Raw genomic sequence first — 22,690 nt, 5'->3', positions numbered from 1 at the left:
ATCATCATCTACTCACCCTCATGATATCCAAGATTTATATGACTTCCTTTCCTCAGTTGAATACAAGCAAATCATTTTATAATAAAATTATCTTCTTAAATGGGGGTCGACATGGCAAAACTCTCAAAAAAATCCGTCATTAAAGGAATAGGCCACCCTAAAATTAAAAATTAGCCCATAGTTTACAAACCTTCAAGCCATCCAAGGTGTATATGACTTTTTTTCTTTCAGCGAAACGTCATGGTACTTCTCAGCTGTATAATGGTTTTGAATAGTGCCCCATTTTTAAAGCTCCAAAACTTTAAATGAAACTTTAAATAACTTTAAAAACGATTAACATTGGGTTGGGGCAGTGGCAAATAAAAAAGAAAGCCTAGTAAAATTTGGGCTAATTTTCATTTTGGGGTGAACTATTCCTTTAAAGCAGTGGGTCTCCATCGTTCTCCATCGGCATGTACCCTCCCTTGTGCATTCCTTTGTGCCCCCCCCCAAAGAAAATTCATGACAGAACACAATCTCAAACTTAGAATTTGTATTAAAGGTGGGGTGCATGATCTCTGAAAGCCAATTTTGACATTTGAAGTCACCTAAACAAACACGCCCCTACCCCAATAGAATCTGGACCTCCTTTTGATAGACCTGCCCCACACATACGCATCCCAGGCAACGATGTCGGTTAGTAGACACGCCCCTTACTGCTGATTGGCTACAAGTGTGTTTTGGTACTCTCCCCGATTCCCTTTTCCAAAGCGTTTCTCAAAAATTGTGCACCCCACCTTTAAACAAAACATATTAAATGATTCAATGTAGTGCTGTTGCGTAGTAGCCTTATTTTTTGAGGTTAAATTACACATAATTTAAGATAAATTACAGTTTTTCTCAGTCGCTTTGGTACATTTCTCGAATCATACTCACAATTTGCAAAACCGTAAGTGCATTTCTCACAACAATTTGTACAAATAGCAAAACATCATGGATAACCTGCAAAAGCCACTCTTTTACTCAAAATACTTAGTTCATCTCTCAAAATTAAATATCTGTGTCAATGAACATGTCAGCGCCACCAAAATGACAAGTCATTGTGTCATTGTGTACGGATAAGACAGTCAAATTGTTTAGTCATGTAGTCAATATTACTCTGGAGGGATGTTCTGATGTAAACTATGGCTAAAGTTTTGACGACAAGTATTGTAAATTGTAAGTTACACCTTAGTATAAGTTATGTGGGAGTTTGATTGCATGAGACTTGACAAAATGTACATTTACGCTTTTACTGTTTGTACTGTAATTCGTTGAAAGACCATGTCATTGCCATAAAGAAAGATAAAGACAGCACTGCAAGCACTGCATAGCATAAAGAGAGAAAAAAACAAAAGTAGAAATGTGAACATGATAGATGTCTAAAAGATGTCTCACCATAGCCCAAGAATAGATGATGCACATACTTTTAGAACATGTAAAAGAAATGAAAGCAAACACCTTGAACACACTTTGCTTACATGTTGGAATATCATACATCTTCAAGTTATTTTGGCAAAAATGGCATGTAACCAAATTCAAGGTTATTTAGGGTAGAAGTGGGTTACTCATAGCCGGACTATATTGGGTCAATAGTTAGCAGTCATTTCAACGTCTCAGTTTTTGTGATTTTCTCGTTTCTGTCTGTTAGAGAAAGTCAAGATTCACCTGGGAGCAATTTACCAATTCAGGACAGATTTATAAAAAATGTCTAATGGAAATGTATAGAAATATGTTTGACCATATCCTGTATTTTGACAACATGTTCAACCATTTTGCATGTAAAGACTTATACTATGAACTAATGCCTAAATATTGTGGGGGGTGAGACTATTCAACAGAGACCCATTATAATACATTTTGATCAACATGACATAAGCAACTGATAATGTAGGAAAAAGCTGAGAATTGTACATAATCATTTGCATGGATGTACCAAAGCATTTGCAACTTGTTCAAAGAAATGAGAAACTGCTTTTTTGATGTGCACAAGTGACACAATGATGTGAGAATTGAACAAGCAGTTTTGAGAATTTCAATTCTGATCTGAGAAATGTACCAAAGCGACTGAGAAAAACTGTAATGCATTTTATAAAACGTCAATAAACTGCCCCCTCGGCACCATCTCATCCCCCAGTTTGAGAACCACTGCTTTAAAGTAATATAAGTGAATATAAGCAAAACAATCAGTGTTGCCAACTATTTTCAATGGATAGTAAATAAAGCCTACTTGGAAAGTCACTAAATGTCACTAGATTTCATCATTACGTAATTAGCATACCAGTGACGTCACCACGTCGTATTTGCATTGTGACTACATCGGCATAGTCTCTGAACTACTCTCTGAACTGTCAAAAACGATATTTTAATATAGCCAAATGCCTAAAAAAAGTTTTTTTTTCATTTGTAGCTATATTATCTGCTTCTGTTGTCAGACAACAAAACAAGTATGAAATAGTGACTTAACATGACCCATTAAACTACCTGTCAATGTACATGTTGTTAACCTGCAATATTAATGCACTATTAAGTTCGTCTGGGTAAAAAAGTGTGCAATTAAGCGATGTTCATGTTTATTTGTCCAAACAATGCTCACAGTCTTCAAAACAAATTAGGATTAAAGGGGACATTTCACAAGACTTTTTTAAGATGTCAAATAACTCTGTGTGTGAAGTTATAGCTCAAATACCATATAGATAATTTATTATAGCATGTTAAAATTGCCACTTTGTAGGTGTTAGCAAAAATAAACTATGAAAAAACTATGCTACTATCCTTTAATATGCAAATGAGCTGAGTGGTATTATCCCCTTCTGACATCACAAGGGGAGCCACATTTCAATGACGTATTTTTTCACATGCCCAAAGAGAATGGTTTATCAAAACTAAGTTACTGGGTTGATCTTTTTCACATTTTCTAGGTTGATAGAAGCACTGGGGACCCAATTAATGCATTTTAACATGAAAAAGTCTGATTTTCATGATATGTCCCCTTTAAACAATACCCAGATAAATGATTAGAAATGCAGGTACACAGCTCATTCACGCGTCAGCTCCGTAAAGTCTCATCTGAATGTCTGCTGCTTAGCTCACTACAAAGAGCAGATGCAGAGAAAGATGCGCGTATGCCCGGGGAAAGCAAGACCTCGCGCTTGTGGGGCAGTACAGGGCACACGAAATGCATACAGATCTCACGCTCAACTCATCCAAAAAGTTGCTAGGCGCTTTTTTGTAAAATAGTCGCTAAAGGGGTCTAAAAAGTCAGTAAATCTAGCCACAAAGAATGCCATAAAAATAGATCTGAGCAAAGTCATTAATGATATAAGTCATATACTTCTGTGATCACAATATCTTCCTTTGTGTTCACCAGAACAATGACATTTATAGAGGTTTGGAAGAACTTAAGGGTGAGTAAAAGATGACAGAATTTACATTTTTTTTGGTGAACTATCCCTTTAAAGATTTACACCTAGTACGTTTGACAAATGATGTACACAAACATGATGGATGTTGTTGTATTTGTTGAAACCTGAACATTAAAAAATACATTTTTAGGGAATAGGTCAAAGGTCATGTTTTATTTCACATCGGTTGATAGGACCACCAACAGATTTTTGGATTTCCCCATCTCCAAAATTCCAGTTTAAAACCTTGCTCAGCATGTGTTCATGTCCCTGTATATCAAGACAGGTGCAATCGTTCATACTCGTATGTGTTTATATAAAAAGTAAAGCACACACACACACGCGCGTGCGCACACACACACGCATACACACTAACACCATGGAGAGACTTATAATGCGATCTTGCAGCTGTGTTAAAAGCTGAAGGATGCAGGACTGGAAGGCAACATTTGTGTGTATCTGTGTGTGCACGTTTTGGAAGAAAATGCAGGTTACCTTAGTAACAAGGTGCTGGCATGGTGTTTCTCGTTGGTGACCTACATTTGTGCTGTCCAATCACGTGCTGTGACCCCGCCCCCATTCCAGGGATAGGATTTGACGGAGAATACACGCAGACTGTACATCATCAACCCCCTCCAGATAGCAGCGGGAAACCCCTTTAATTCCCAAACACAGCGGGGGTTTAGCTGTCTAACACACACACTGGCATACACACAAACAATACACACAGACACACACATACCAGTCTGGTTACTGGATGTGATGAATTGTGTTTTTAACTTCAATCCAATCCGTGTCTGTGTGTGCAATAACTTTAGAGAACACTATGGTATAACTATTATCAATGTGTGTTCATAAACATGGTATTACCATGGTACAGTATGTATTTCTGATAATAGTATGGTAGTTTTTGTGGGACAACATTGCACATACACATGCATGCACACACAGTTATTGTAAAAAGCATATATAGACAAATTCTTTTTTATAAAAATAGAGGCATTCATGTCCACAATACTGTTTGTTTTTCTGAAAACAGGGACGGCGAAATTTAATTGATCCCTAAGTTAGGAAACAGGAGTGTTGCAATAGCAAAAGCAGTTACACAATTCTGGGGCATAGAAATGCACAAGATAGATAGACACAGAAAGAGAGACAGACAGGTAAATAGGTAGATAGACAGACAGACAGGCGGATAAACTTAGACGGACAGGTAAGTAGATTAATAGACAGACAGACAGACCGAGACAGGCAGATGGACAGGTGAATAAACTTATACGGACAGATCAAAACATAGGGAGACAGACAGGTAAGTATGAAGATAGATAGGCGGATAAACTTAGACAGACAGAAAATCAAGACATAGACAGACGGATAGACGGATAGAGAGGTAGATGGATAGATAGACAGACAGGCAGAACGACAAATAGATCGAGACATAGACAGGAAGACAGACAGACAGAGAATTAGAGAGACACGACGGACAGACAGACAGACAAATAGATTGAGACATAGGCAGACAGACAGGCAGACAAACTTAGATAGACAGACTGAGACATAGACAGACAGACAGACAAGTATATAGACAGACAGGCTGATAAACTTAGACAGACAGATTGAGACATAGACAGACAGACAAGTATATAGACAGACCGACAGATCAAGACAAAGACAGACAGACAGGCTGATAAATTTAGGCAAATCAAGACATAAACAGACAGACAGACAGATTAACAAGTATTTAGACAGACAGACATATCGAGACATAGACAGACAGACATACAGACAGATAAGTATATAGACAGACAGACAGACAGGTTGAGACATAGACAGACAGACAGACAAGTATATAGACAGACAGGCTGATAAACTTAGACAGGCAGATTAACAAGTATTTAGACATACAGACAGATCGAGACATAGACAGACAGACATACAGACAGATAAGTATATAGACAGACAGACAGACAGACAGACAGACAAATAGAGACATAGACAGACAGGTAAAAAGGTAGAAAAAGGCAAACAGACAGATAGACAAGTATATATACAGACAGACAGATTGAGACACAGACAGACAGACAGACAGACAGACAGACAGACATACAAGTATATAGACAGACAGGCTGATAAACTTAGACAGACAGATTGAGACATAGACAGACAGACAAGTATATAGACAGACCGACAGATCGAGACAAAGACAGACAGACAGGCTGATAAACTTAGGCAAATCAAGACATAGACAGACAGACAGACAGATTAAAAAGTATTTAGACAAACAGATCGAGACATAGACAGACAGACAGACATACAGACAGATAAGTATATAGACAGACAGACAGACAGACAGATTGAGACATAGACAGACAGACAGACAGACAGACAAGTATATAGACAGACAGGCTGATAAACTTAGACAGGCAGATTGAGACATAGACAGACAGACAGACAGACAGACAGACAGACGAAGACAGACAGTCAGCCTGATAAACTTAGACAAATCAAGATATAGACAGACAGACAGGCAGATTAACAAGTATTTAGACAGACAGACAGATTGAGACATAGACAGACAGACAGACATACAGACAGATAAGTATATAGACAGACAGACAGACAGACAAATAGAGACATAGACAGACAGACAGACAGGTAAAAAAGTAGAAAAAGGCAGACAGACAGATAGACAAGTATATATACAGACAGACAGACAGACAAGTATTTAGACAGACAGACCGAGACATAGACAGACAGACAAGTATAAAGACAGACAGACAGACAAGTATATAGACAGACAGACACGTATATAGACAGACAGACAGACAGATAGATAGAGACATAGACAGATAGACAGGTAAAAAGGTGGATAGAGAAATAAATAGACAGACAGACAGACAGATGGATAGACGAGGTAGATTAGAGGAAGACGGATAGGCAGGCAGACAGACAAATAGATCGAAACATAGACAGACAGGCAGGTAGACAGACAGACAGACAGGTGGATCAACTTAGACAGACAGATTGAGACATAGACAAACAGACAAGTATAAAGACACACAAACAAATTGAGACATAGACAGACAGACAGGTAAAAGGGTAGATGGACAAATAGACAGACAGACACGTGCAGTGTGCTTGGTTGTAAACTGCACATTTCTGCAAGTGTATTGTTAATGTGCGTGTCATGTGTGTAGAAATAATGCATTTCTGTTCACAATTTACATACTATATTCTGCTGTAGGTGTGTGTTTATTTTTGTAAGTTTCTAGCCTTGAGCATGATGTCGTATAATCTCACAAACATACGACACACGCTAACACGCATAAAACACAACACGTGCACACATCTGCCCGAAGGCACTGATGGTAAGCAGACACTCTGTATTTATAGATGGTGATAATAGAATACAGAGAGAAAAGAAAACGTGAGAGAGAGACTGATGAGAAAAGCAACAGAGAAAAAAAGATAGGCTTTGTATTAAAGTTTCCATGCACGCTGCACTGAGAACACACACAATGTCATTGAGCCACACCTTTCATATTAAATACATTAAGAGAGACAATACATTGATACCTCACTGCAATGTAAGTTACTTTATAGGCAACAACTTTGTTTCTAGTACGGGAACGTAAATTGAAAAAAAAATGTATTTAACTTTTCATCAGATGCTTTTGTATTTTTACCACTGATCTGTGCGCTGAGTATTGTGGGATACATCAATAAATTGACCTCAGCTGCTTACTGCATATATACTGTGTACAAAAGTATATACTGTGTACTGTCTGCTGTTTGTAATGCTATAGTATTTCCATCTTACTGTGCGTTCACACCAGATGCGAATGAAGCGATTAAATTGCGCATATTTGGACGCTTGAATATTTTTTGTTAACTCGCTTCATTAGCAAGTGCAATTCAGACGCGCAATTTGCCGGCTTTAGCTAGCTTGTGGTGTCAATATTTATAAATGTATATATAGCTCAAATTGGGTAAAGAGCGTTTTTTACAACTAACCAGATTGTCCGATCTTCTCACTTACTTTCTTCCAAGGAAGATTAGGGCTGTCACGGTTATGACATTTGGCTGGCGATTTATTGTTTAATAAATTGTGGGGATTGTGATGATAAATTGCCTGTTTTCGGGCTTTGACGATTAATTGTCTGTTTTATTGGTTTAAAGGGACACAAGGCAGCATTTTTATGTTAATAAATCATCTTCGTAAGTCGGTATATGGTTAAATGACTCATTACATGACGAATGAAGACTCTCTCGCCCGCCCCTACCGTCTGTAGGAAGAATACCCCACTTGCAAGTTCGCTGTATCCGACCCGGTGTCCTTCAGTCTCGTATAGTCTCAGATATAGAACGCATTTACTCCCAGACACTAGGGGGAGCTAGTAGAGAAATAATACTCAGACTTGCCTTGTGTGCCTTTAACATTTAATTATCATAATTTTTTTCTTTGTTTATGAAATAATTTTCACATATTGTTGTGATTATTTAAATTAAATCTTTTGCAAGGGTTACCTTGCAGTAAATATTAATACACATAACACACATTTAAAAGTAATCTGATGTCTCATTTATACAGGTGCTGCAGCTCCCCCTTGTGTTTTTTAGAGAGATGTGCAATCATTGCGGTGATCTGAAAAGTACATTACTATAAAAGTACGAAGCTGTGTCATACAGCTCCGTGTGTTCACATACAGCAACGATGATTTTGTCCTCCATTGTTGTCTCGTATTTCTGCCTCTGCTTGCTACGTCGTAATTACATTACTAATGTAGCAAGCTTCTAAATTGGTTAACGCGGCCACATATCCACCAAAGTTCAGATTTTTCAACTTGCCACGTCATTTGCGCAAATCATGTAATTCGTACCATCTCATTTGCGTGAATCGCGTAGCGATGGTTAAATATGTTCGCCGTTATATTCAAATAGTTTACAGCAGGTAATCATATTTGTCAATAACTTTGTCATGTCTGTTTTGTGTAACTATTGGTAAACTTTTTTAACTATTTTGTCTTTGTGTACAGGAATCTGATCGTATTTCTGCCTCTGCTTGCTACGTCGTAATTACATTACTAATGTAGCAAGCTTCTAAATTGGTTAAAGCGGCCAAATATCCACCAAAGTTCAGATTTTTCAACTTGCGCGATTAGCGCAAATCAAACGCACGAAATGCTAATTTCTTGCCACGTCATTTGTGCAAATCACGTAATTCGCACCATCTCATCCGCGTGAATCGCGTAGCAGGATGTCTATTGTGTCTTTGCATTGATTTAACATGTAAATCACCCCGCGCTTAACGCTTGATTAGCATCTGGTGTGAAAGCAAGGGATAAGGAATAAAAATGGCTGGTTGACCGTTAAGTAAACGTTTCTGTTGTGGCTGTCATTCAAACAATAGTTCTGCACATATGGTTAAATATGTTTGCCGTTATATTCAAATAGTTTACAGCAGGTAATCATATTTGTCAATAACTTTGTCATGTCTGTTTTGTGTAACTATTGGTAAACTTTTTTAACTATTTTGTCTTTGTGTACAGGAATCTGTCCAAGAAATACCAGCCTAAGAAGAAAGATGAAGACGAAAATAAGTAGGTTTCATTTTCTGGTTTGTTACAGATTTGCATAGCATGTCATAAAGATGGGTCACATGACAGACAAAAATCTATATCATTATCTGACCTTTATATTAATGTACACTGGTACACAGGTGCGCCATTAAAGAGATTGACAGCAGATGATGGCTGTCAGTGTGAATAAAGAATAAAGACATGAGAAATTGCCTTCCTTCATACTATGTAGTATGCAAAAATTAGTAGGCGAGGCGAGTAGTTTGCCAAATTCATAAAATGAAATAAAATATTTCCAGCAAGATTTATAGGGGTGTTCATTTTATGGACACTTTACTATTGCACAAGGCCACGTGAGCTGAGGAATCGCGAAATAAAAGAAGTGAATATAATAAAAAAATATCGTAAATGTATGAACCGGGCTGCTCTTTAAGTGATTGAGGTACCAAGAAATGTATTTTTCGTACTTGTTAAACAACACACACGTGTTCAACAATGTTCAACAAAACTCTTCTAAATGCCAAAGATGGCAAATTATCCCTGTCGTACAAATAAGACCAAAGGCCAGTTTATTTCTCATGTTAATGATGTCACTTCCTGTCTTAGGTACACGTGGTGTCGGTCGTTTCATTCGACGCTAAATGAGATGAACGATTATGCCGGCCAACATGAGCTCATCGCTGAGAACATGACATCACAGATCATCGCCGACCTGACGCGATACACGCAGGAACTCAAATCAGAGAGGAAAGCGGTGAGTTGGGCGACGCATTTACCTTCTTAAAGGTGTAAAGTGTTTAAATTGTTTGATTAAAATACATTCACTGAGCCAATTTAAAATACAGAGACAACCACAAGACATTCACAAGTTCCTACAGTACACTCTCAGAAATAAAGGCACAGAAGATGCCACCATTGTACCTTAAAGGTGCATATTAGTATTTGGGTACTTGGTGATGCATATCTATACTAAATGGTATTTATATACATATTTTTTGCCTTTATTATTACTGACCGTGTAAAGTCTGAGTGTTTATGTGGTGCTTGTTACGGGGGCTGTACTCTCAAAAGTATGCATGCTTTAATGAAGTGTACGGATGCTGTACAAACAGCATGTGTGTTTTGGTGACCAAGTGGTTTACCGAAGGCAGAGAGAAGGTGCAATGGCAGGTTTGGGGCGGGACTTCCTGTTTGACTCACCAATGGCAGATGAGGTGCAGGGCAGGCGGACATCACTATTACTGTAACTCATACTTGAGGATGAAAGTTAAATCTGATGTCACTGTTTGTGCTAAAGACATGAATGATATTAGAAATAAAAAAGCCAAAAAGTTAGCATGCAAACACAAACACACAGGGTGGCATTCATAGAAATGTGACAAAAAGAATCACACTACTCAGAATTATTGACTCTTTTGTTTTTTGCTTGCTCTCTCTTTCTCTTCCATAAATAGAAAAGCTGTTGTGTGTTTAAATTAAAACTGTGTGTGCCGTTGCTATTATGCCATTTATAGACACACACAGATGAGAAATTGTTTTATATAATAACATCCAGATATCTCAGCGTGTCTTTCAGCTGTCGAGAGGTCAAGACGAACAAGATATAATTTATATAACACACAGCTATTAGTGTTAAAAGACAGGGCACATGATGGCATCTGAATGAGATGGGCACTCTTTCATTTAGCAAATAAGATGAAGGCATTACATTACGTATCAACCTATAGTAGAGCAACCATTTCCCAGCATTAACACACACACAGAGCATCAGGGCTCCATTGTGTCTTATTGGCTTTTTTCCCAGAACTTTTCTCCTTTTAATAAATTTCTCTCTCTCTCCATCTCTCTCTGCTCCTTTATTCCACTGTTCATAGGCACGTTTGCCATTTTAGGCATGCTTATGCTGATTTTTTATTGGTTTGTTTGGTGATGTTCAGTTGTGCTGTACATTTTCTATACACTCCTAAAATAGAGGTGATTGAAAGGTTCTTCACAGAGATACAATAGTAGAAGAACCATTTTTGGTTCCTTAAAGAACCAAAGAACCATTTCTTTGATACCTTTTATAATCTAAAGAACCTTTGTCACTACCTATTAACACATATTCAGATGTTAAAAGTTCTTTAGGGAAGCATTCAGCCCAAAATGGTTCCTCTATGGCAACGTGAAACACCTTAATTTTGAAGAGTGTTGCTTATTGGTAGCCAGAACTTTATAGGAATATTCCACTTACAAATTAGGATAATTTACTCACCCCCATGTCATTCAAGTTGTTTATGTCTTTCGTTGTTCAGTCGAGAAAAAATAAGTTTTTTTAGAAAAATATTTCAGGATTTTTCTCCATATAGTGGACTTTAGTGGACCACAACAGTTTACAGTTTCAATTCAGCTTCAAAAGGCTCTAAAAGATCCCAAGCGAGACATAAGGGTCTTATCTAGTGAAACGATCGTCATTTTCACACAAAAAAGTACTTTTTTATTGCGCTAGCAGTGTGATGTGCCAGCGCGACCTTACATATAGTATAAGTCGCATCAGTCAAAAATGCACTTTGAAGAGGAAAGAACATTTAAGTCGCACTGGACTACACATCGTGTTTATTTGTGTTTATTTTATCAAATAAACAAAGCCCAAAAACAAACATTTAATCTGGAAAGACTATTAAACGAAACAATGGCACACAGAACAGCAGGCTGCATTTCTCCTGGAAATCCGGTTTATTTCAACCAATCAAAGACGACTTCGACATTCTCACAGGGTTTCCAGAAAAGTGTACGAAAAACATCAGACGTTTAGCCAACAGTCTGTGGGCGTGACGTCTGAGGCTGAGACTAATGTTAACGTAACATTACCATTTATTCACGAACACAAATAGCATATTGAACATACCTGGGAGGCTGAATAGGCTAAATTAACACGACAAGCTAAATCAAGTTCAAAAAGGTCATTCCGCATCACTGAATCCATTGAATTACATAAATACAGGAGCAGCATAGAGCAGACTCTCGCGGATGCAGACGGTAATAGTCTCTTTTGGTTCGTATGAGTTAATTTTGACATACAAGTGGCACCTGACTAGAAGTCGCAGGACCAGCCAAACTATGAAAAAAGTGTAAGTTATAGTCCTGGAAAATAACACATCGAAAAGTCACGCATGACATATGCGAAACTACCACTTCAGTGTTTACAAGTGTGGAAAAATAGGACCTTATTGTATGTTGAATGATACAAATTAATGTGTCTTTGTGTCAGTTTGTTGTTTAAAATGGTCCCCAAGTGTGCGTTTCACATACGTAACGCGTGATTTTCCAACGTGATTGCGTAATACGTAAGGTCGCGCTGGCGCATCACACGGCTACTGCAAGACGAGAAGTTTTGTTTCAAGAAAAATATGTTTGAATTGTAAGAAAATTCAGATATTTCTAGCTTAATAATATAATGCACTCCAATGTTTTGTACCTCTTTAAATCCAGACAGCATATGGTCTGCTATTGTAATTCTCTCTCAAATCCATTGTTGAAGCAGCTTAACCTTAACAGGGCCTTTAAACGTGTGTGTGTGTGTGTGTGTGTGTGTGTGTGTGTGTGTGTGTGTGTGTGTGTGTATGTGTGTGTTGTGTGTGTGTGTGTGTGTGTGTGTGTGTGTGTGTGTGTGTGTGTGTGTGTGTGTGTGTGTGTGTGTGTGTGTGTGTGTGTGTGTGTGTGTGTGTGTGTGTGTGTGAGAGAGAGAGAGAGAGAGAGAGAGACCTTCTCTTTCTGAAGGTGGTATGTTATTGTAAAATATGAACCTGAGATGTGCTAAATCATTTTACCAGACTGATTCAAACTAACCCACTATCTAGGAAAGGATTAACCTCCCCCAAAATCATTGCATTATAAAAACCAGCCTGATTTCTGACAGCATAATCTGGCCAAGAGCCACAAACTGAGACTGTCTGATGTGTGATCGGCATTAGATGGTCAAGTATAGGATTGTAGTCATCTAAGGTTAAGATTAGGATCATATTGACCTCACCTTAGCCCTATTTCCCTCTCTCATCATTAATAAAACATAGCCTTGCATTAGTAAGGCAAAGGTCATGGGTTCAAACCCAGTGATCACAAATGCTGATTAAACGTACAGGTTGAATGCAATGTAAGTCGCTTCGGATAAAAACGTGTACTTTTATTGTGTCCTTCTGTGTTACTTTCCTAAATTCATATTTTCTGTGGAAATATAAAATTGAAATTCGTATCAATCTGTTTTGAATTTCAATGCTTCTGTCAGTCTGTGTTAAAAATGATATGTCTGTGTGTGTACAGCTGCATTTCTCTCTTGGAATGCAGTTTATACAGACAGGTGTTCCCTGCATTTCTTGCTGTCAGGTTTTAAGATCTGAATGGTAAAGACACGCACATCAAGAAAAAATGTAAGACTAAAATGACCTCAGACTTCTCCATACCTCCATATGCCCAATAGCTAATGTCTTTAACACTACCCCTTCATATAGCTGAATTAAAGGGATGTGAGCAAGATGTTGCCATCTCTATTATTATCAGATTTTGTTCAAACAAGTTATTAAAGGGACATGTCACTTTTTTTGAAAATAAGTTCATTTTCCAGGTCCCCTAGATTTAAACATTTGATTTTTACCGTTTTGGAATCCATTCAGCTGATTCCAGGTACCACTTTTAGCATAGCTTAGCATAATCCATTGAATCTGATTAGGCCATTAGCATCATGCTGAAAGAGTTTCAATATTTTTCCTATTTAAAACTTGACTTTTCTGTACTTACATCGTTTACTAAGACCGATGGAAAATTAAAAGTTGCGATTATCTAGGCCGATATGACTAGGAACTGGCGATGCTAATGGTCTAATCAGATTCAATGGATTGTGCTAAGCTATGCTAAAAGTGGTACTGCCAGACCCGAAGATCAGCTGAATAAATTCCAAAACTGTAAAAATGTAATGTTTAACTCTAGGGGAGCTGGATAATGAGCCTATATTCTTTAAAGTGGAGTGTCCCTTTAAAGAATTAGGATGTTGCACACATCTAGAAATGAAGAACTTTGATTCAAAACCCTCTATGTCTTGTAAATAATCATTTTTTAAAATTGGATTCTGCCAATAAACCAGTAACTCTAAATGACCTGAGGTTGGGATTAAGTGGATTTAAAGTGAAAGTATTTGATTTATAATACGTGACGAGAGAATACGATTAATATATTATCTGATTTTTGCATCTGAACTTCTCAAACGTAACTAGCAATTACTCAACCAGCTACTTCCTCTGTCAGTGTTTTTATTACAGCCAAATATTTGTGCATCTCATCTGTTAATATCACTCATGAGTTTGTCATGCCGTCTGTGAGACTCCAGCATAAATGCTGTAATTGTGAAACTACAAATATTTCAATTTGAAATAATGTAGCACAGAGATTGTAACAATAATAACTGTTTGTACTTTGTGAGCTTGTACGTATGTCAGGAAAGGGGTGGGTTGGTATCATGATGATGGGACTGTGACTTGACTTTTAGTTAAAAAAATATTTTATGCTTAAAAGAACAGTATGTAGGATTGTGGCCAAAACTGATATTGCAATCACAAAACTTGTGGCTAAAACTGGTACTGCACACAACTGGTGGCCAATACACAACCTGACGACATAAACATCAGTTGAGGGCTGCAACTCCACGTTTTAAATGGCAATATCCTGGCCAGACCACTGTTGTCAGTGATATAAGTATTTGAAATGAAAATGATTTCTTAATGTCTAGTGACATATCAGGGCCATTTTAAGATAAATTGATATAAGTATCTTACATACTGTTCCTTTAAGATTATTTTATTAAAAGTTTTTCTGTCTCACTGGTTCTTTTCAGTTCTCTCTTAATTTTCTTTCTGGTCTCTAATCTCCTTTACTGTGCCAACAGTCACATTAGCCAAACAGCTACATGCTGTGTGTGTGTGTGTTTCTCTTTTCACACATTTTATTGTGTGAAAATGACACTTTAGATGACAAAAACTAATATAGTTTAATTTCCCAAAAAAATAATGCTGAAATAATACAGATCATTTTATTTCATAAAACATATACTTCTTGTTTTGTTTTGCATTGCTATATATATTTTTGTTGTTGTTGTTTTGTTTAATTTCATTTCCCTTACATTTAACAGTAGGACGAGGTACAATTTCAGTATAGTTTTTTTATTGTTCAGATAGGATCTGTTGCTTATTTGCTTTCTTCTGTTTATAGTTGGTTTTAACAGTAACAACAAACAGCTTTGTTTCAGAGTAGTTTATTTTTAAAACAAGCAAAATAAATAACAAGTAGATTACCTTATTTTAAATAATAGCTAAAGCGTGTCAGGATTCTCCAGTGAAGAGAGACAAAACCCAAATGCAGGCTTAATAGAACACAAGAGAGTTTTATTTAAACCGAAACAAAAAACAGACAATAAACTAGAAACACACAGCAAGGAACTGACTCAGAACAAAACAATAACCTTAACAAGTAGTTCACAACAGGATCACTAGACTAACCAGACGCAGGTATTTTACAAAACAAACGAACACAAGACAGCAAACACAAGGGAATTAAATAAGGGAGCAAATCAAGAGAAGAACAGGTGACATAAATTAAACAGTAACATGGTGATAAACAAGAAGAGACTAGGGGGCGGGGTCAGAAGACGAGACAAGGAAGCACACAGCCAAAACAAAGGCCATGTGCTACTACACAAAACATGGGCCTGTCTTGATCCTAAGAGTAAAACAAGGACAGGATCATTACAAAGCGTATCACTGAGGTAACTTTTCTGTGTAAAATAAAGCAATAAACCCCAAGAAGCAGTGGGTTACCAGTACATTTTATAACAGCTAAGGGGCGTTGTCGCGTCATGCCTAAACCCCCTTAGCTGTTATAAAATGCACTGTAACCCCACTGCTTCGAGGGGTTTATTGCGTTTATAAAACGGTTACTTCATATGCATAACGTTAGCGGGATTTTATAAAATAAAAACAAATAATTATATTAGTACAAATATTACTCTTCCGCCAAACAAAGTAGTTCCTCAGAATCAAGTGTGACTGAAACAGAGCGCTGTTCCAAATCAACACAGACGCAGCAAAGACACAATGAAAATATGATTTAAGACTGTATTCATCTAATTTATACATTAACATTTATAATGTGCAACTGTTGAAGTGATGATCAAATATGCTTGGAAGTAGTGATGTGATTACAGGAAGCGAGCGGAGTCTCAGCGGAGTCGCAGAAGCGCCTCCTATGACGCAAATTTCTGCGTGAATGTCTCGAATGACTAGAATTTCACGCGCAAATGAAGCAAGTAAACACAAATGTTCAAGCATCCAACTACACGCGAATAGCGCATTTTTGCCACCTCTACCGTGGCAGGTATGAATCCACCATAAGGGTTTTGTGTGCTTTATTTTTCAGTCAATGCACACCTATGAAGTAGTTCCACATCTCCTAACTGCATTACAGCTCCATATCACTACGCCAAGTATTCATATGGATTAACTTGTGTGGATCAACTTGTGTATAGATAAACCAGTTTTCGCCATGAATATAGCCATAGATCCTGGAATGGCGTAAAGAATAAAGAAGAAGAAGAAGAAAGAACTTAAATAACAGATTTATGTAATTTTAACAAATAAGCATGAATATATGTGTGGTGGCCAAAAAAAGAAATTGAAAACAAATAATAAAATAATTAAAAAGCTAAGAGAATAAATACAGTAAATAATCTACTTTTTTCTTCATTTCTGATATAAAAAAATTTATAACAAATTATACATAAGTATTGAAAAAAAAATATATATAAATATTGATCATATCGCATGGTGTGGTAACCATGGTAACCGACTCCGGTTCGTTAAATTTTTGGGTTGTGGCCACATTATCACCTTGAGTATGCCCTTTTTTCAGATAATGTAATGGCCCGTTGTCCATTATTTTATAAGCGTGGAAAATAAAAGTTGTCAAATAATCTTTGACTGTCAGTATTATCACTAATAAACTCTCTTATCAAGGAGCCTAGTGGTTAGAAAGTCGGGCTTGTATTCCAAGAGTTGCTGGTTTGAGTCTTCCATTAGTTGGCTTTCCATCGAGCTTTATGGTCTTTTAAAACAGACGGTTAGAAGAAAGTTGAAGTCAACTTCCTCTGTGATAGCAGGTTGACTTCCTCTAACTGAATAAACCGGACTACACACTGATTTAAAAAGTTTAGTTTTTAGTTTGTAAGTTCAAATTGGTTGCAGCAAGCAGAATAATTGACACTTTTCCAGCCATCCCTTGTGTGTGTGTGCGTGCCAAGGTTTTTAGTCTGTATAAGCGAGCGCATGTTGTCAGGGTGTGCCATAGTAGGAAATGAAATAAACACCATAACAAATCAAGAAATAAAACTTGTCTGTGCACAGATTTAGTTATGAGAGTTTCTGATGTCTTTATGTGTTCGTTCAAGAGAGAGAAAGTGTGTGTATGTTTGCGTTTGTGTATGCATGCTACAAGACACTTGATCGTTATGCTAGACACAACCAGACTTCTTTTCTACTTGGTGACCGTTTTTTACCCATAATGCTTTGTGCACTGTAGAGTTTTGTTCACACGGCTCATGCTTGCATTCTTTATAATTCAGTCTGTAAGCTCGGTTGTGAATACTAAAGAGTCAAATGCTTTCATTCTTTCATTCATTTTCTCACTGCCACTCATTCAGTCAGTTCTTGTTCAGGACATTATTCACTGATCCTGGTACAGTGTTTCTAAACGGTTTAGCTGTTGACTAAAAGAGCCAAGATTGATCAATATCTGTATAATTATTACATTCACAAAACTTTAATGAAAGTGAAATATCCTTTTTTGCACTACCAGTGGCACCACAGAGAACTGCAAAGACACCTTATCTGCTATTGGTTGGACAACTGGATAGTCCCGCCCCTTAACTCCGTATTGCAGTGATATGTTTATTAGACTGCTAATAATATTGGATTCTAAGTGAATCTATAGCTGGTCTCAGACCAGGACTTTTATCTATAGGACACACAAGGCCCTTTGTGTGGTCTGTGTGTGTGGGGATATTTTGACTGTTGGCCAACTAAACACTTTCCCTGGGGTTGTTGAGCCAAGAGAAGCCTTTTAGAGAAACACACACACAACTTCACAATATGGCTACTTGACAGCACATTTTTTCTTTTTAGATTTGTCAATTATTCAATTTTGTAAAGTCATAAAAACAAAATATCTGTTAAAGAAAATGAGATTCAGTTTTACAAGAAATTATTAAATAGTCAAACATTGTGCGCAGATTTCCTTTGATGACAGCCGGTAATAATAAGTCCGAGATCTCAATAAATTCTCATCAGATTCGAAACAAAACTTGTGCATTTTAAAACTCAATTTTTATAATCTCCATCTGTTTTTCTCTCACAGTATTTCCATGATGGGCGGAAAGCACAGCAACAAATTGAAACCAGTTGGAAGCTGTTGGAGGCTGTGAGTTATATAATCACTGATCGATCAATAATTCACACTTATTATAAATTAATCTTTTGCAAAAATATACAGTGATGCTATCAGATGGTAAACAATGTTAGTTTACTATATACTGCATGATTATCATAGTTAAAGGGATAGTTCACCCGAAAATTCAATTTCTGTCATAATTTAACTATCATCACGTTGTGCTAAACCTGTATGAATTTATTCTTTCTGATGAACACAAACTAAGATTTTTTGTAAAACAATGGTAAGCACACAGCTGATTGTAACCATTGACTTCCATAGTAGGAAAAACTAATACAATAAAATTCAATGGGCACCATCAACTGTGTGATTACCATCATTTATCAAAATATCTTGTTTTGTGTTTATCAGAAAAGTTTGGTTGAACTATCCCTTTAAGTACTATGGTATTCACATGGTCTTCGGAGCACTTTTGAGAGTACCATGGTATTACTGTGGGACTGTAATGTACAGTCCAAAATACTATAGTAATACCATGGTACCTTTTTGTTACAGACAGGATATATCATTGCATTCCTCTCTTAGGTGTGTGTGTGTCTGTGTTTTAGATGGATTGTGGTTTTGTTTTAAGTCTTCATGTTTGTTGGTTGTCTGTATGTGTACAGTATGAGGAAGAGAACGAGAACTGTGTATGTCAGTGTGTAAGAATGATCTCATTGTGTGTGTGTGTGAGCGAGTGGTCATAGGGGACACAAATGTTGATTGTCCCTTTAAGAGAGATGAAGGGCGAACAATTCGAGTGAATCATATAATGAAATTGTATTGCAAAATGCCTGTGTGTGAGGGCACTTGATATGTTTGTGGGGCGCAAAATGTCCTCGCTAATACAAGAAAACATGTCAAACTGTGTTTTGTAATCTGTTAGTCACAATTCTTAATTTTGGGATACATTACTTTTATAGTCACAACGATGTTTGTGTGTGTGTGAGTGTACCAATGATATTGTCAGTGTTTAAAGTGTTAATGTGTTTGTGTGCAGTGCAAGAGGAAGTTTGAGCGGGAGTGTAAAGAGGCTGACCGAGCTCAGCAGTATTTTGAGAAGATGGACGCAGATATCAATGTGACAAAAGCAGATGTGGAGAAGGTAAGAGTGGGTTTGTGTATGTGTGTGTTTCTGTGTGTGCGAGAGAGAGAGAGAGAGAGAGAGAGAGAGAGAGAGAGAGAGAGAGAGAGAGAGAGAGAGAGAGAGCGAGAGAGAGAGAGAGAGAGAGAGTGTTATTAAGTGTGTGTGTGTGTGTGTGTGTGTGTGTGTGTGTGTGTGTGAGTGAGTGAGTGAGTGAGTGAGTGAGTGAGTGAGTGAGTGAGTGAGTGAGTGAGTGAGTGAGTGAGTGAGTGAGAGATTGAGTAAGTGAGTGAGTCAGTAGCTGTGTCCCAATTCAGGGACTGCGACCTTCTAAGGACGTATTTTAAGACCGATTGCGTCACAGCAGCGCGACTTCAGGCTGGTAAGGCCGTCCCAATTCAAAGGATGCTTAGAATGAAGCCTCAAAATGCGTCCTCATTTCTCCGCGCTGTTAAGGATAGAACGAATGGATCCTTAACAGCCGAGGATATCCCAAGATTCATTGCGCGCCTGCAACGGCGGCTGGATATTATAAAATAAACAATTAAAACCTTCATTAAATAAAAGTGTGTATTTATCAAAAAAAGTTTGTCACTGTTTTAGTATTATAAGTTATGTTTTGTGTTAATATTATTATTTTTATTATGCATATATTTCTAAGGTTGATTAATTAAATTTAATATACTGTTGAATAGTTTAATCTACATCAACGTGTCATATTTTCTAAACTAAATTAATATTTTTCTGATTTCATATTTATTTTAATAAGTCAGAAACGTTTCCGCTATGTCCTGCTAACAGGTGCAGCAGGTGACGCCAATTATGGGTCATCCGAAGGTTAGACCGTCTCATTTCAGTTCTCTTCGCGGATTTCTGAGGCTGCCACCTTGAAAGACCGAGTGCTCATATTTAAGGTCGCATGCTTATAAGGTCGCAGCCCCTGAATTGGGACACAGCTAACGAGTGAGTGAGTGAATGAGAGATTGAGTGAGTTAGTGAGTGAGTGTGTGAGTCAGTGAGTGAGAGATTGAGTGAGTGAGTCAGTGAGTGAGTCAGTCAGTCAGTCAGTCAGTCAGTCAGTCAGTCAGTCAGTCAGTCAGTGAGTGAGTAAGTAAGTGAGAGATTGAGTGAGCGATTGAGTGAGTGAGTGAGTGAGTCAGTGATCGAGTGAGTGAGTCAGTGATCGAGTGAGTGAGTCAGTGATCGATCGAGTGAGTGATCGAGTGAGTGAGTGAGCGATCAAGTGAGTGAGTGAGTGAGTGAGTGAGTGAGTCAGTAAGTGAGTGAGTGAGTGAGTGAGTGAGTGAGTGAGTGTGTGAGTCAGTGAGTGAGGCAGTGAGTCAGTCAGTGAGTGTGTGTGTAAGTGAGTAAGTCAGTCAGTGAGTGAGTGAGTGAGTGAGTGAGTGAGTGAGTGAGTGTGTGTGTGAGTGAGTGAGTGAGTGAGTGAGTGAGTGAGTGAGTGAGTGAGTGTGTGTGTGAGTGAGTGAGTGAGTGAGTCAGTCAGTCAGTCAGTCAGTCAGTCAGTCAGTCAGTGAGTGTGTGTGTAAGTCAGTGAGTGAGTGAGTGAGTGAGTGAGTGAGTGAGTGAGTGAGTAAGTAAGTGAGTGAGTCAGTCAGTGAGTGTGAGAGTCAGTGAGTGAGTGTGAGAGTCAGTGTGTAAGTGAGTGAGTGAATGAGTGAGTGTGTGAGTGAGTGTGTGTGTGTGTGTGAGACAGAGTGAGTGAGTGAGTCAGTGAGTGAGTCAGTGAGTGAGTCAGTGAGTGAGTGAGTCAGTCAGTCAGTCAGTGAGTCAGTCAGTGAGTCAGTAAGTGAGTGAGTGAGAGTAATTGTGTGTGTGCATGTGAGAGTGATTTTGTGTGTGTGTGTGTGTGTGTGTGTGTGTGTGTGTGTGTGGGAGAGAGAGATTGTGTGTGTGTGTGTGTGTGTGTGTGTCTGATGTTACTGTCACTGGCATTGCATCATGAGATTTAAAGTTCATTGTCAGATGGATTGATGTGTTTCCTGTTTGAACATGTAGTGTATATGATGATATGACAGTGATGTCACTTGTGTAATCAGTCAGGTTATATAAACACAAAGAGAGATTGATAACTGTAGTGACAGATCAGATGTGTCTGTATTTCTCTTTTATTCCTCCAGAACACATCACTCACTGTATCACTGCTGCCATAGCAGTCGCTCTCATTGCCCACGTCCTTTAAAACGTCACTCATTTTCAATCTTTCCTTATTACCACAGAGCGTGTGCTCAGCAGATGTCTTTGTGATAACCTCTAGAACACAGAAATTTCCAAAATATTTAAATGGGAAAGGGAGATCGTCTCCAAGAATTTAAAAGTTTGCCATTGTAGGAATCTTGAGAAAGAGTTCAGCTAAGGAAAGTTAAGGAAGTGAGGAAGTCAGGTAGCATTTTTGTGTGTCTTATCATGGCTGCGTGACACTTAAAGTGTTTAATAAGTCAGATGAACAGCACAGGCAAACGTTCAGGACACTTCTGTTGATTTATAACCAGATGTTCAGGGTCAGTGATGGTTCAGCAGCTGTGCTGGGTCAGTTTGTCATCGGACGTTCAGATGTACTATAAGTATGCAGTATGTAAACTGCACAGTATATATTTTCTACGTCCTTAAAAAACAGGTGGTCTGTTTTATTTGTGTCTTCAATATGCAATAGTGTGTTGAAAAACACAATCCCACAATGCATTACACTCAACAGTCAATGCAGATGTAGCATGCTGCTATTAAACATTTAGCATACTTGTCACAATACAGTGATGCTATAGTACCCTAGTATACTGTACCAAACATAGCCAGTGTGTTTATTTAGTCTTGTGTGTTTTGGATGTCTAGTCTTTATGTTAAGGTGTACATTTTGCATTTCAAATCAGTAACTCCTTTTGTGTACGCTAGTATACCGTATCGAACATAGCCAGTGTGTTTATTTAAATCTTGTGTGCTTTGGTTGTCTAGCCTTCATGTTAACATTTACATTTTGCATTTTAAATCTAACTCCTTTTGTTTACGTGTTTTTTTGTCATGCCTTGAAGCGATGTTATCTTAAGGTAGGTGCACAGTGGCAGTTCTCTGTGTGTGTCTGTGTGTCG

General features: G+C 37.8%; 1 protein-coding gene across 23 annotated transcripts in view; it reads left to right on the top strand.

Moving 5' to 3' along the window:
• The window catches only part of fnbp1b (formin binding protein 1b), an 87,542-nt gene that overhangs the window by 29,221 nt on the left and 35,631 nt on the right, over positions 1-22,690 (top strand). For 14 of the 23 annotated variants that reach the window (XM_055179276.2, XM_055179278.2, XM_055179286.2 and 11 more), the window contains exons 3-7: positions 8,972-9,022; positions 9,608-9,755; positions 18,434-18,496; positions 19,506-19,610; positions 22,634-22,648. In XM_055179276.2, coding sequence (XP_055035251.2) covers positions 8,972-9,022; positions 9,608-9,755; positions 18,434-18,496; positions 19,506-19,610; positions 22,634-22,648 — 382 coding nt within the window. The remainder of the gene's footprint in view (positions 1-8,971; positions 9,023-9,607; positions 9,756-18,433; positions 18,497-19,505; positions 19,611-22,633; positions 22,649-22,690) is intronic. The other 9 variants (XM_055179285.2, XM_055179283.2, XM_055179294.2 and 6 more) reach the window with 1 other exon arrangement.

This window comes from Misgurnus anguillicaudatus, chromosome 9, assembly GCF_027580225.2.
Source record: "Misgurnus anguillicaudatus chromosome 9, ASM2758022v2, whole genome shotgun sequence".
Lineage (NCBI taxonomy): Eukaryota > Metazoa > Chordata > Actinopteri > Cypriniformes > Cobitidae > Misgurnus > Misgurnus anguillicaudatus.
Note: the sequence above shows the minus strand (reverse complement) of the source record. Positions and strands in the feature narration are given on the sequence as shown.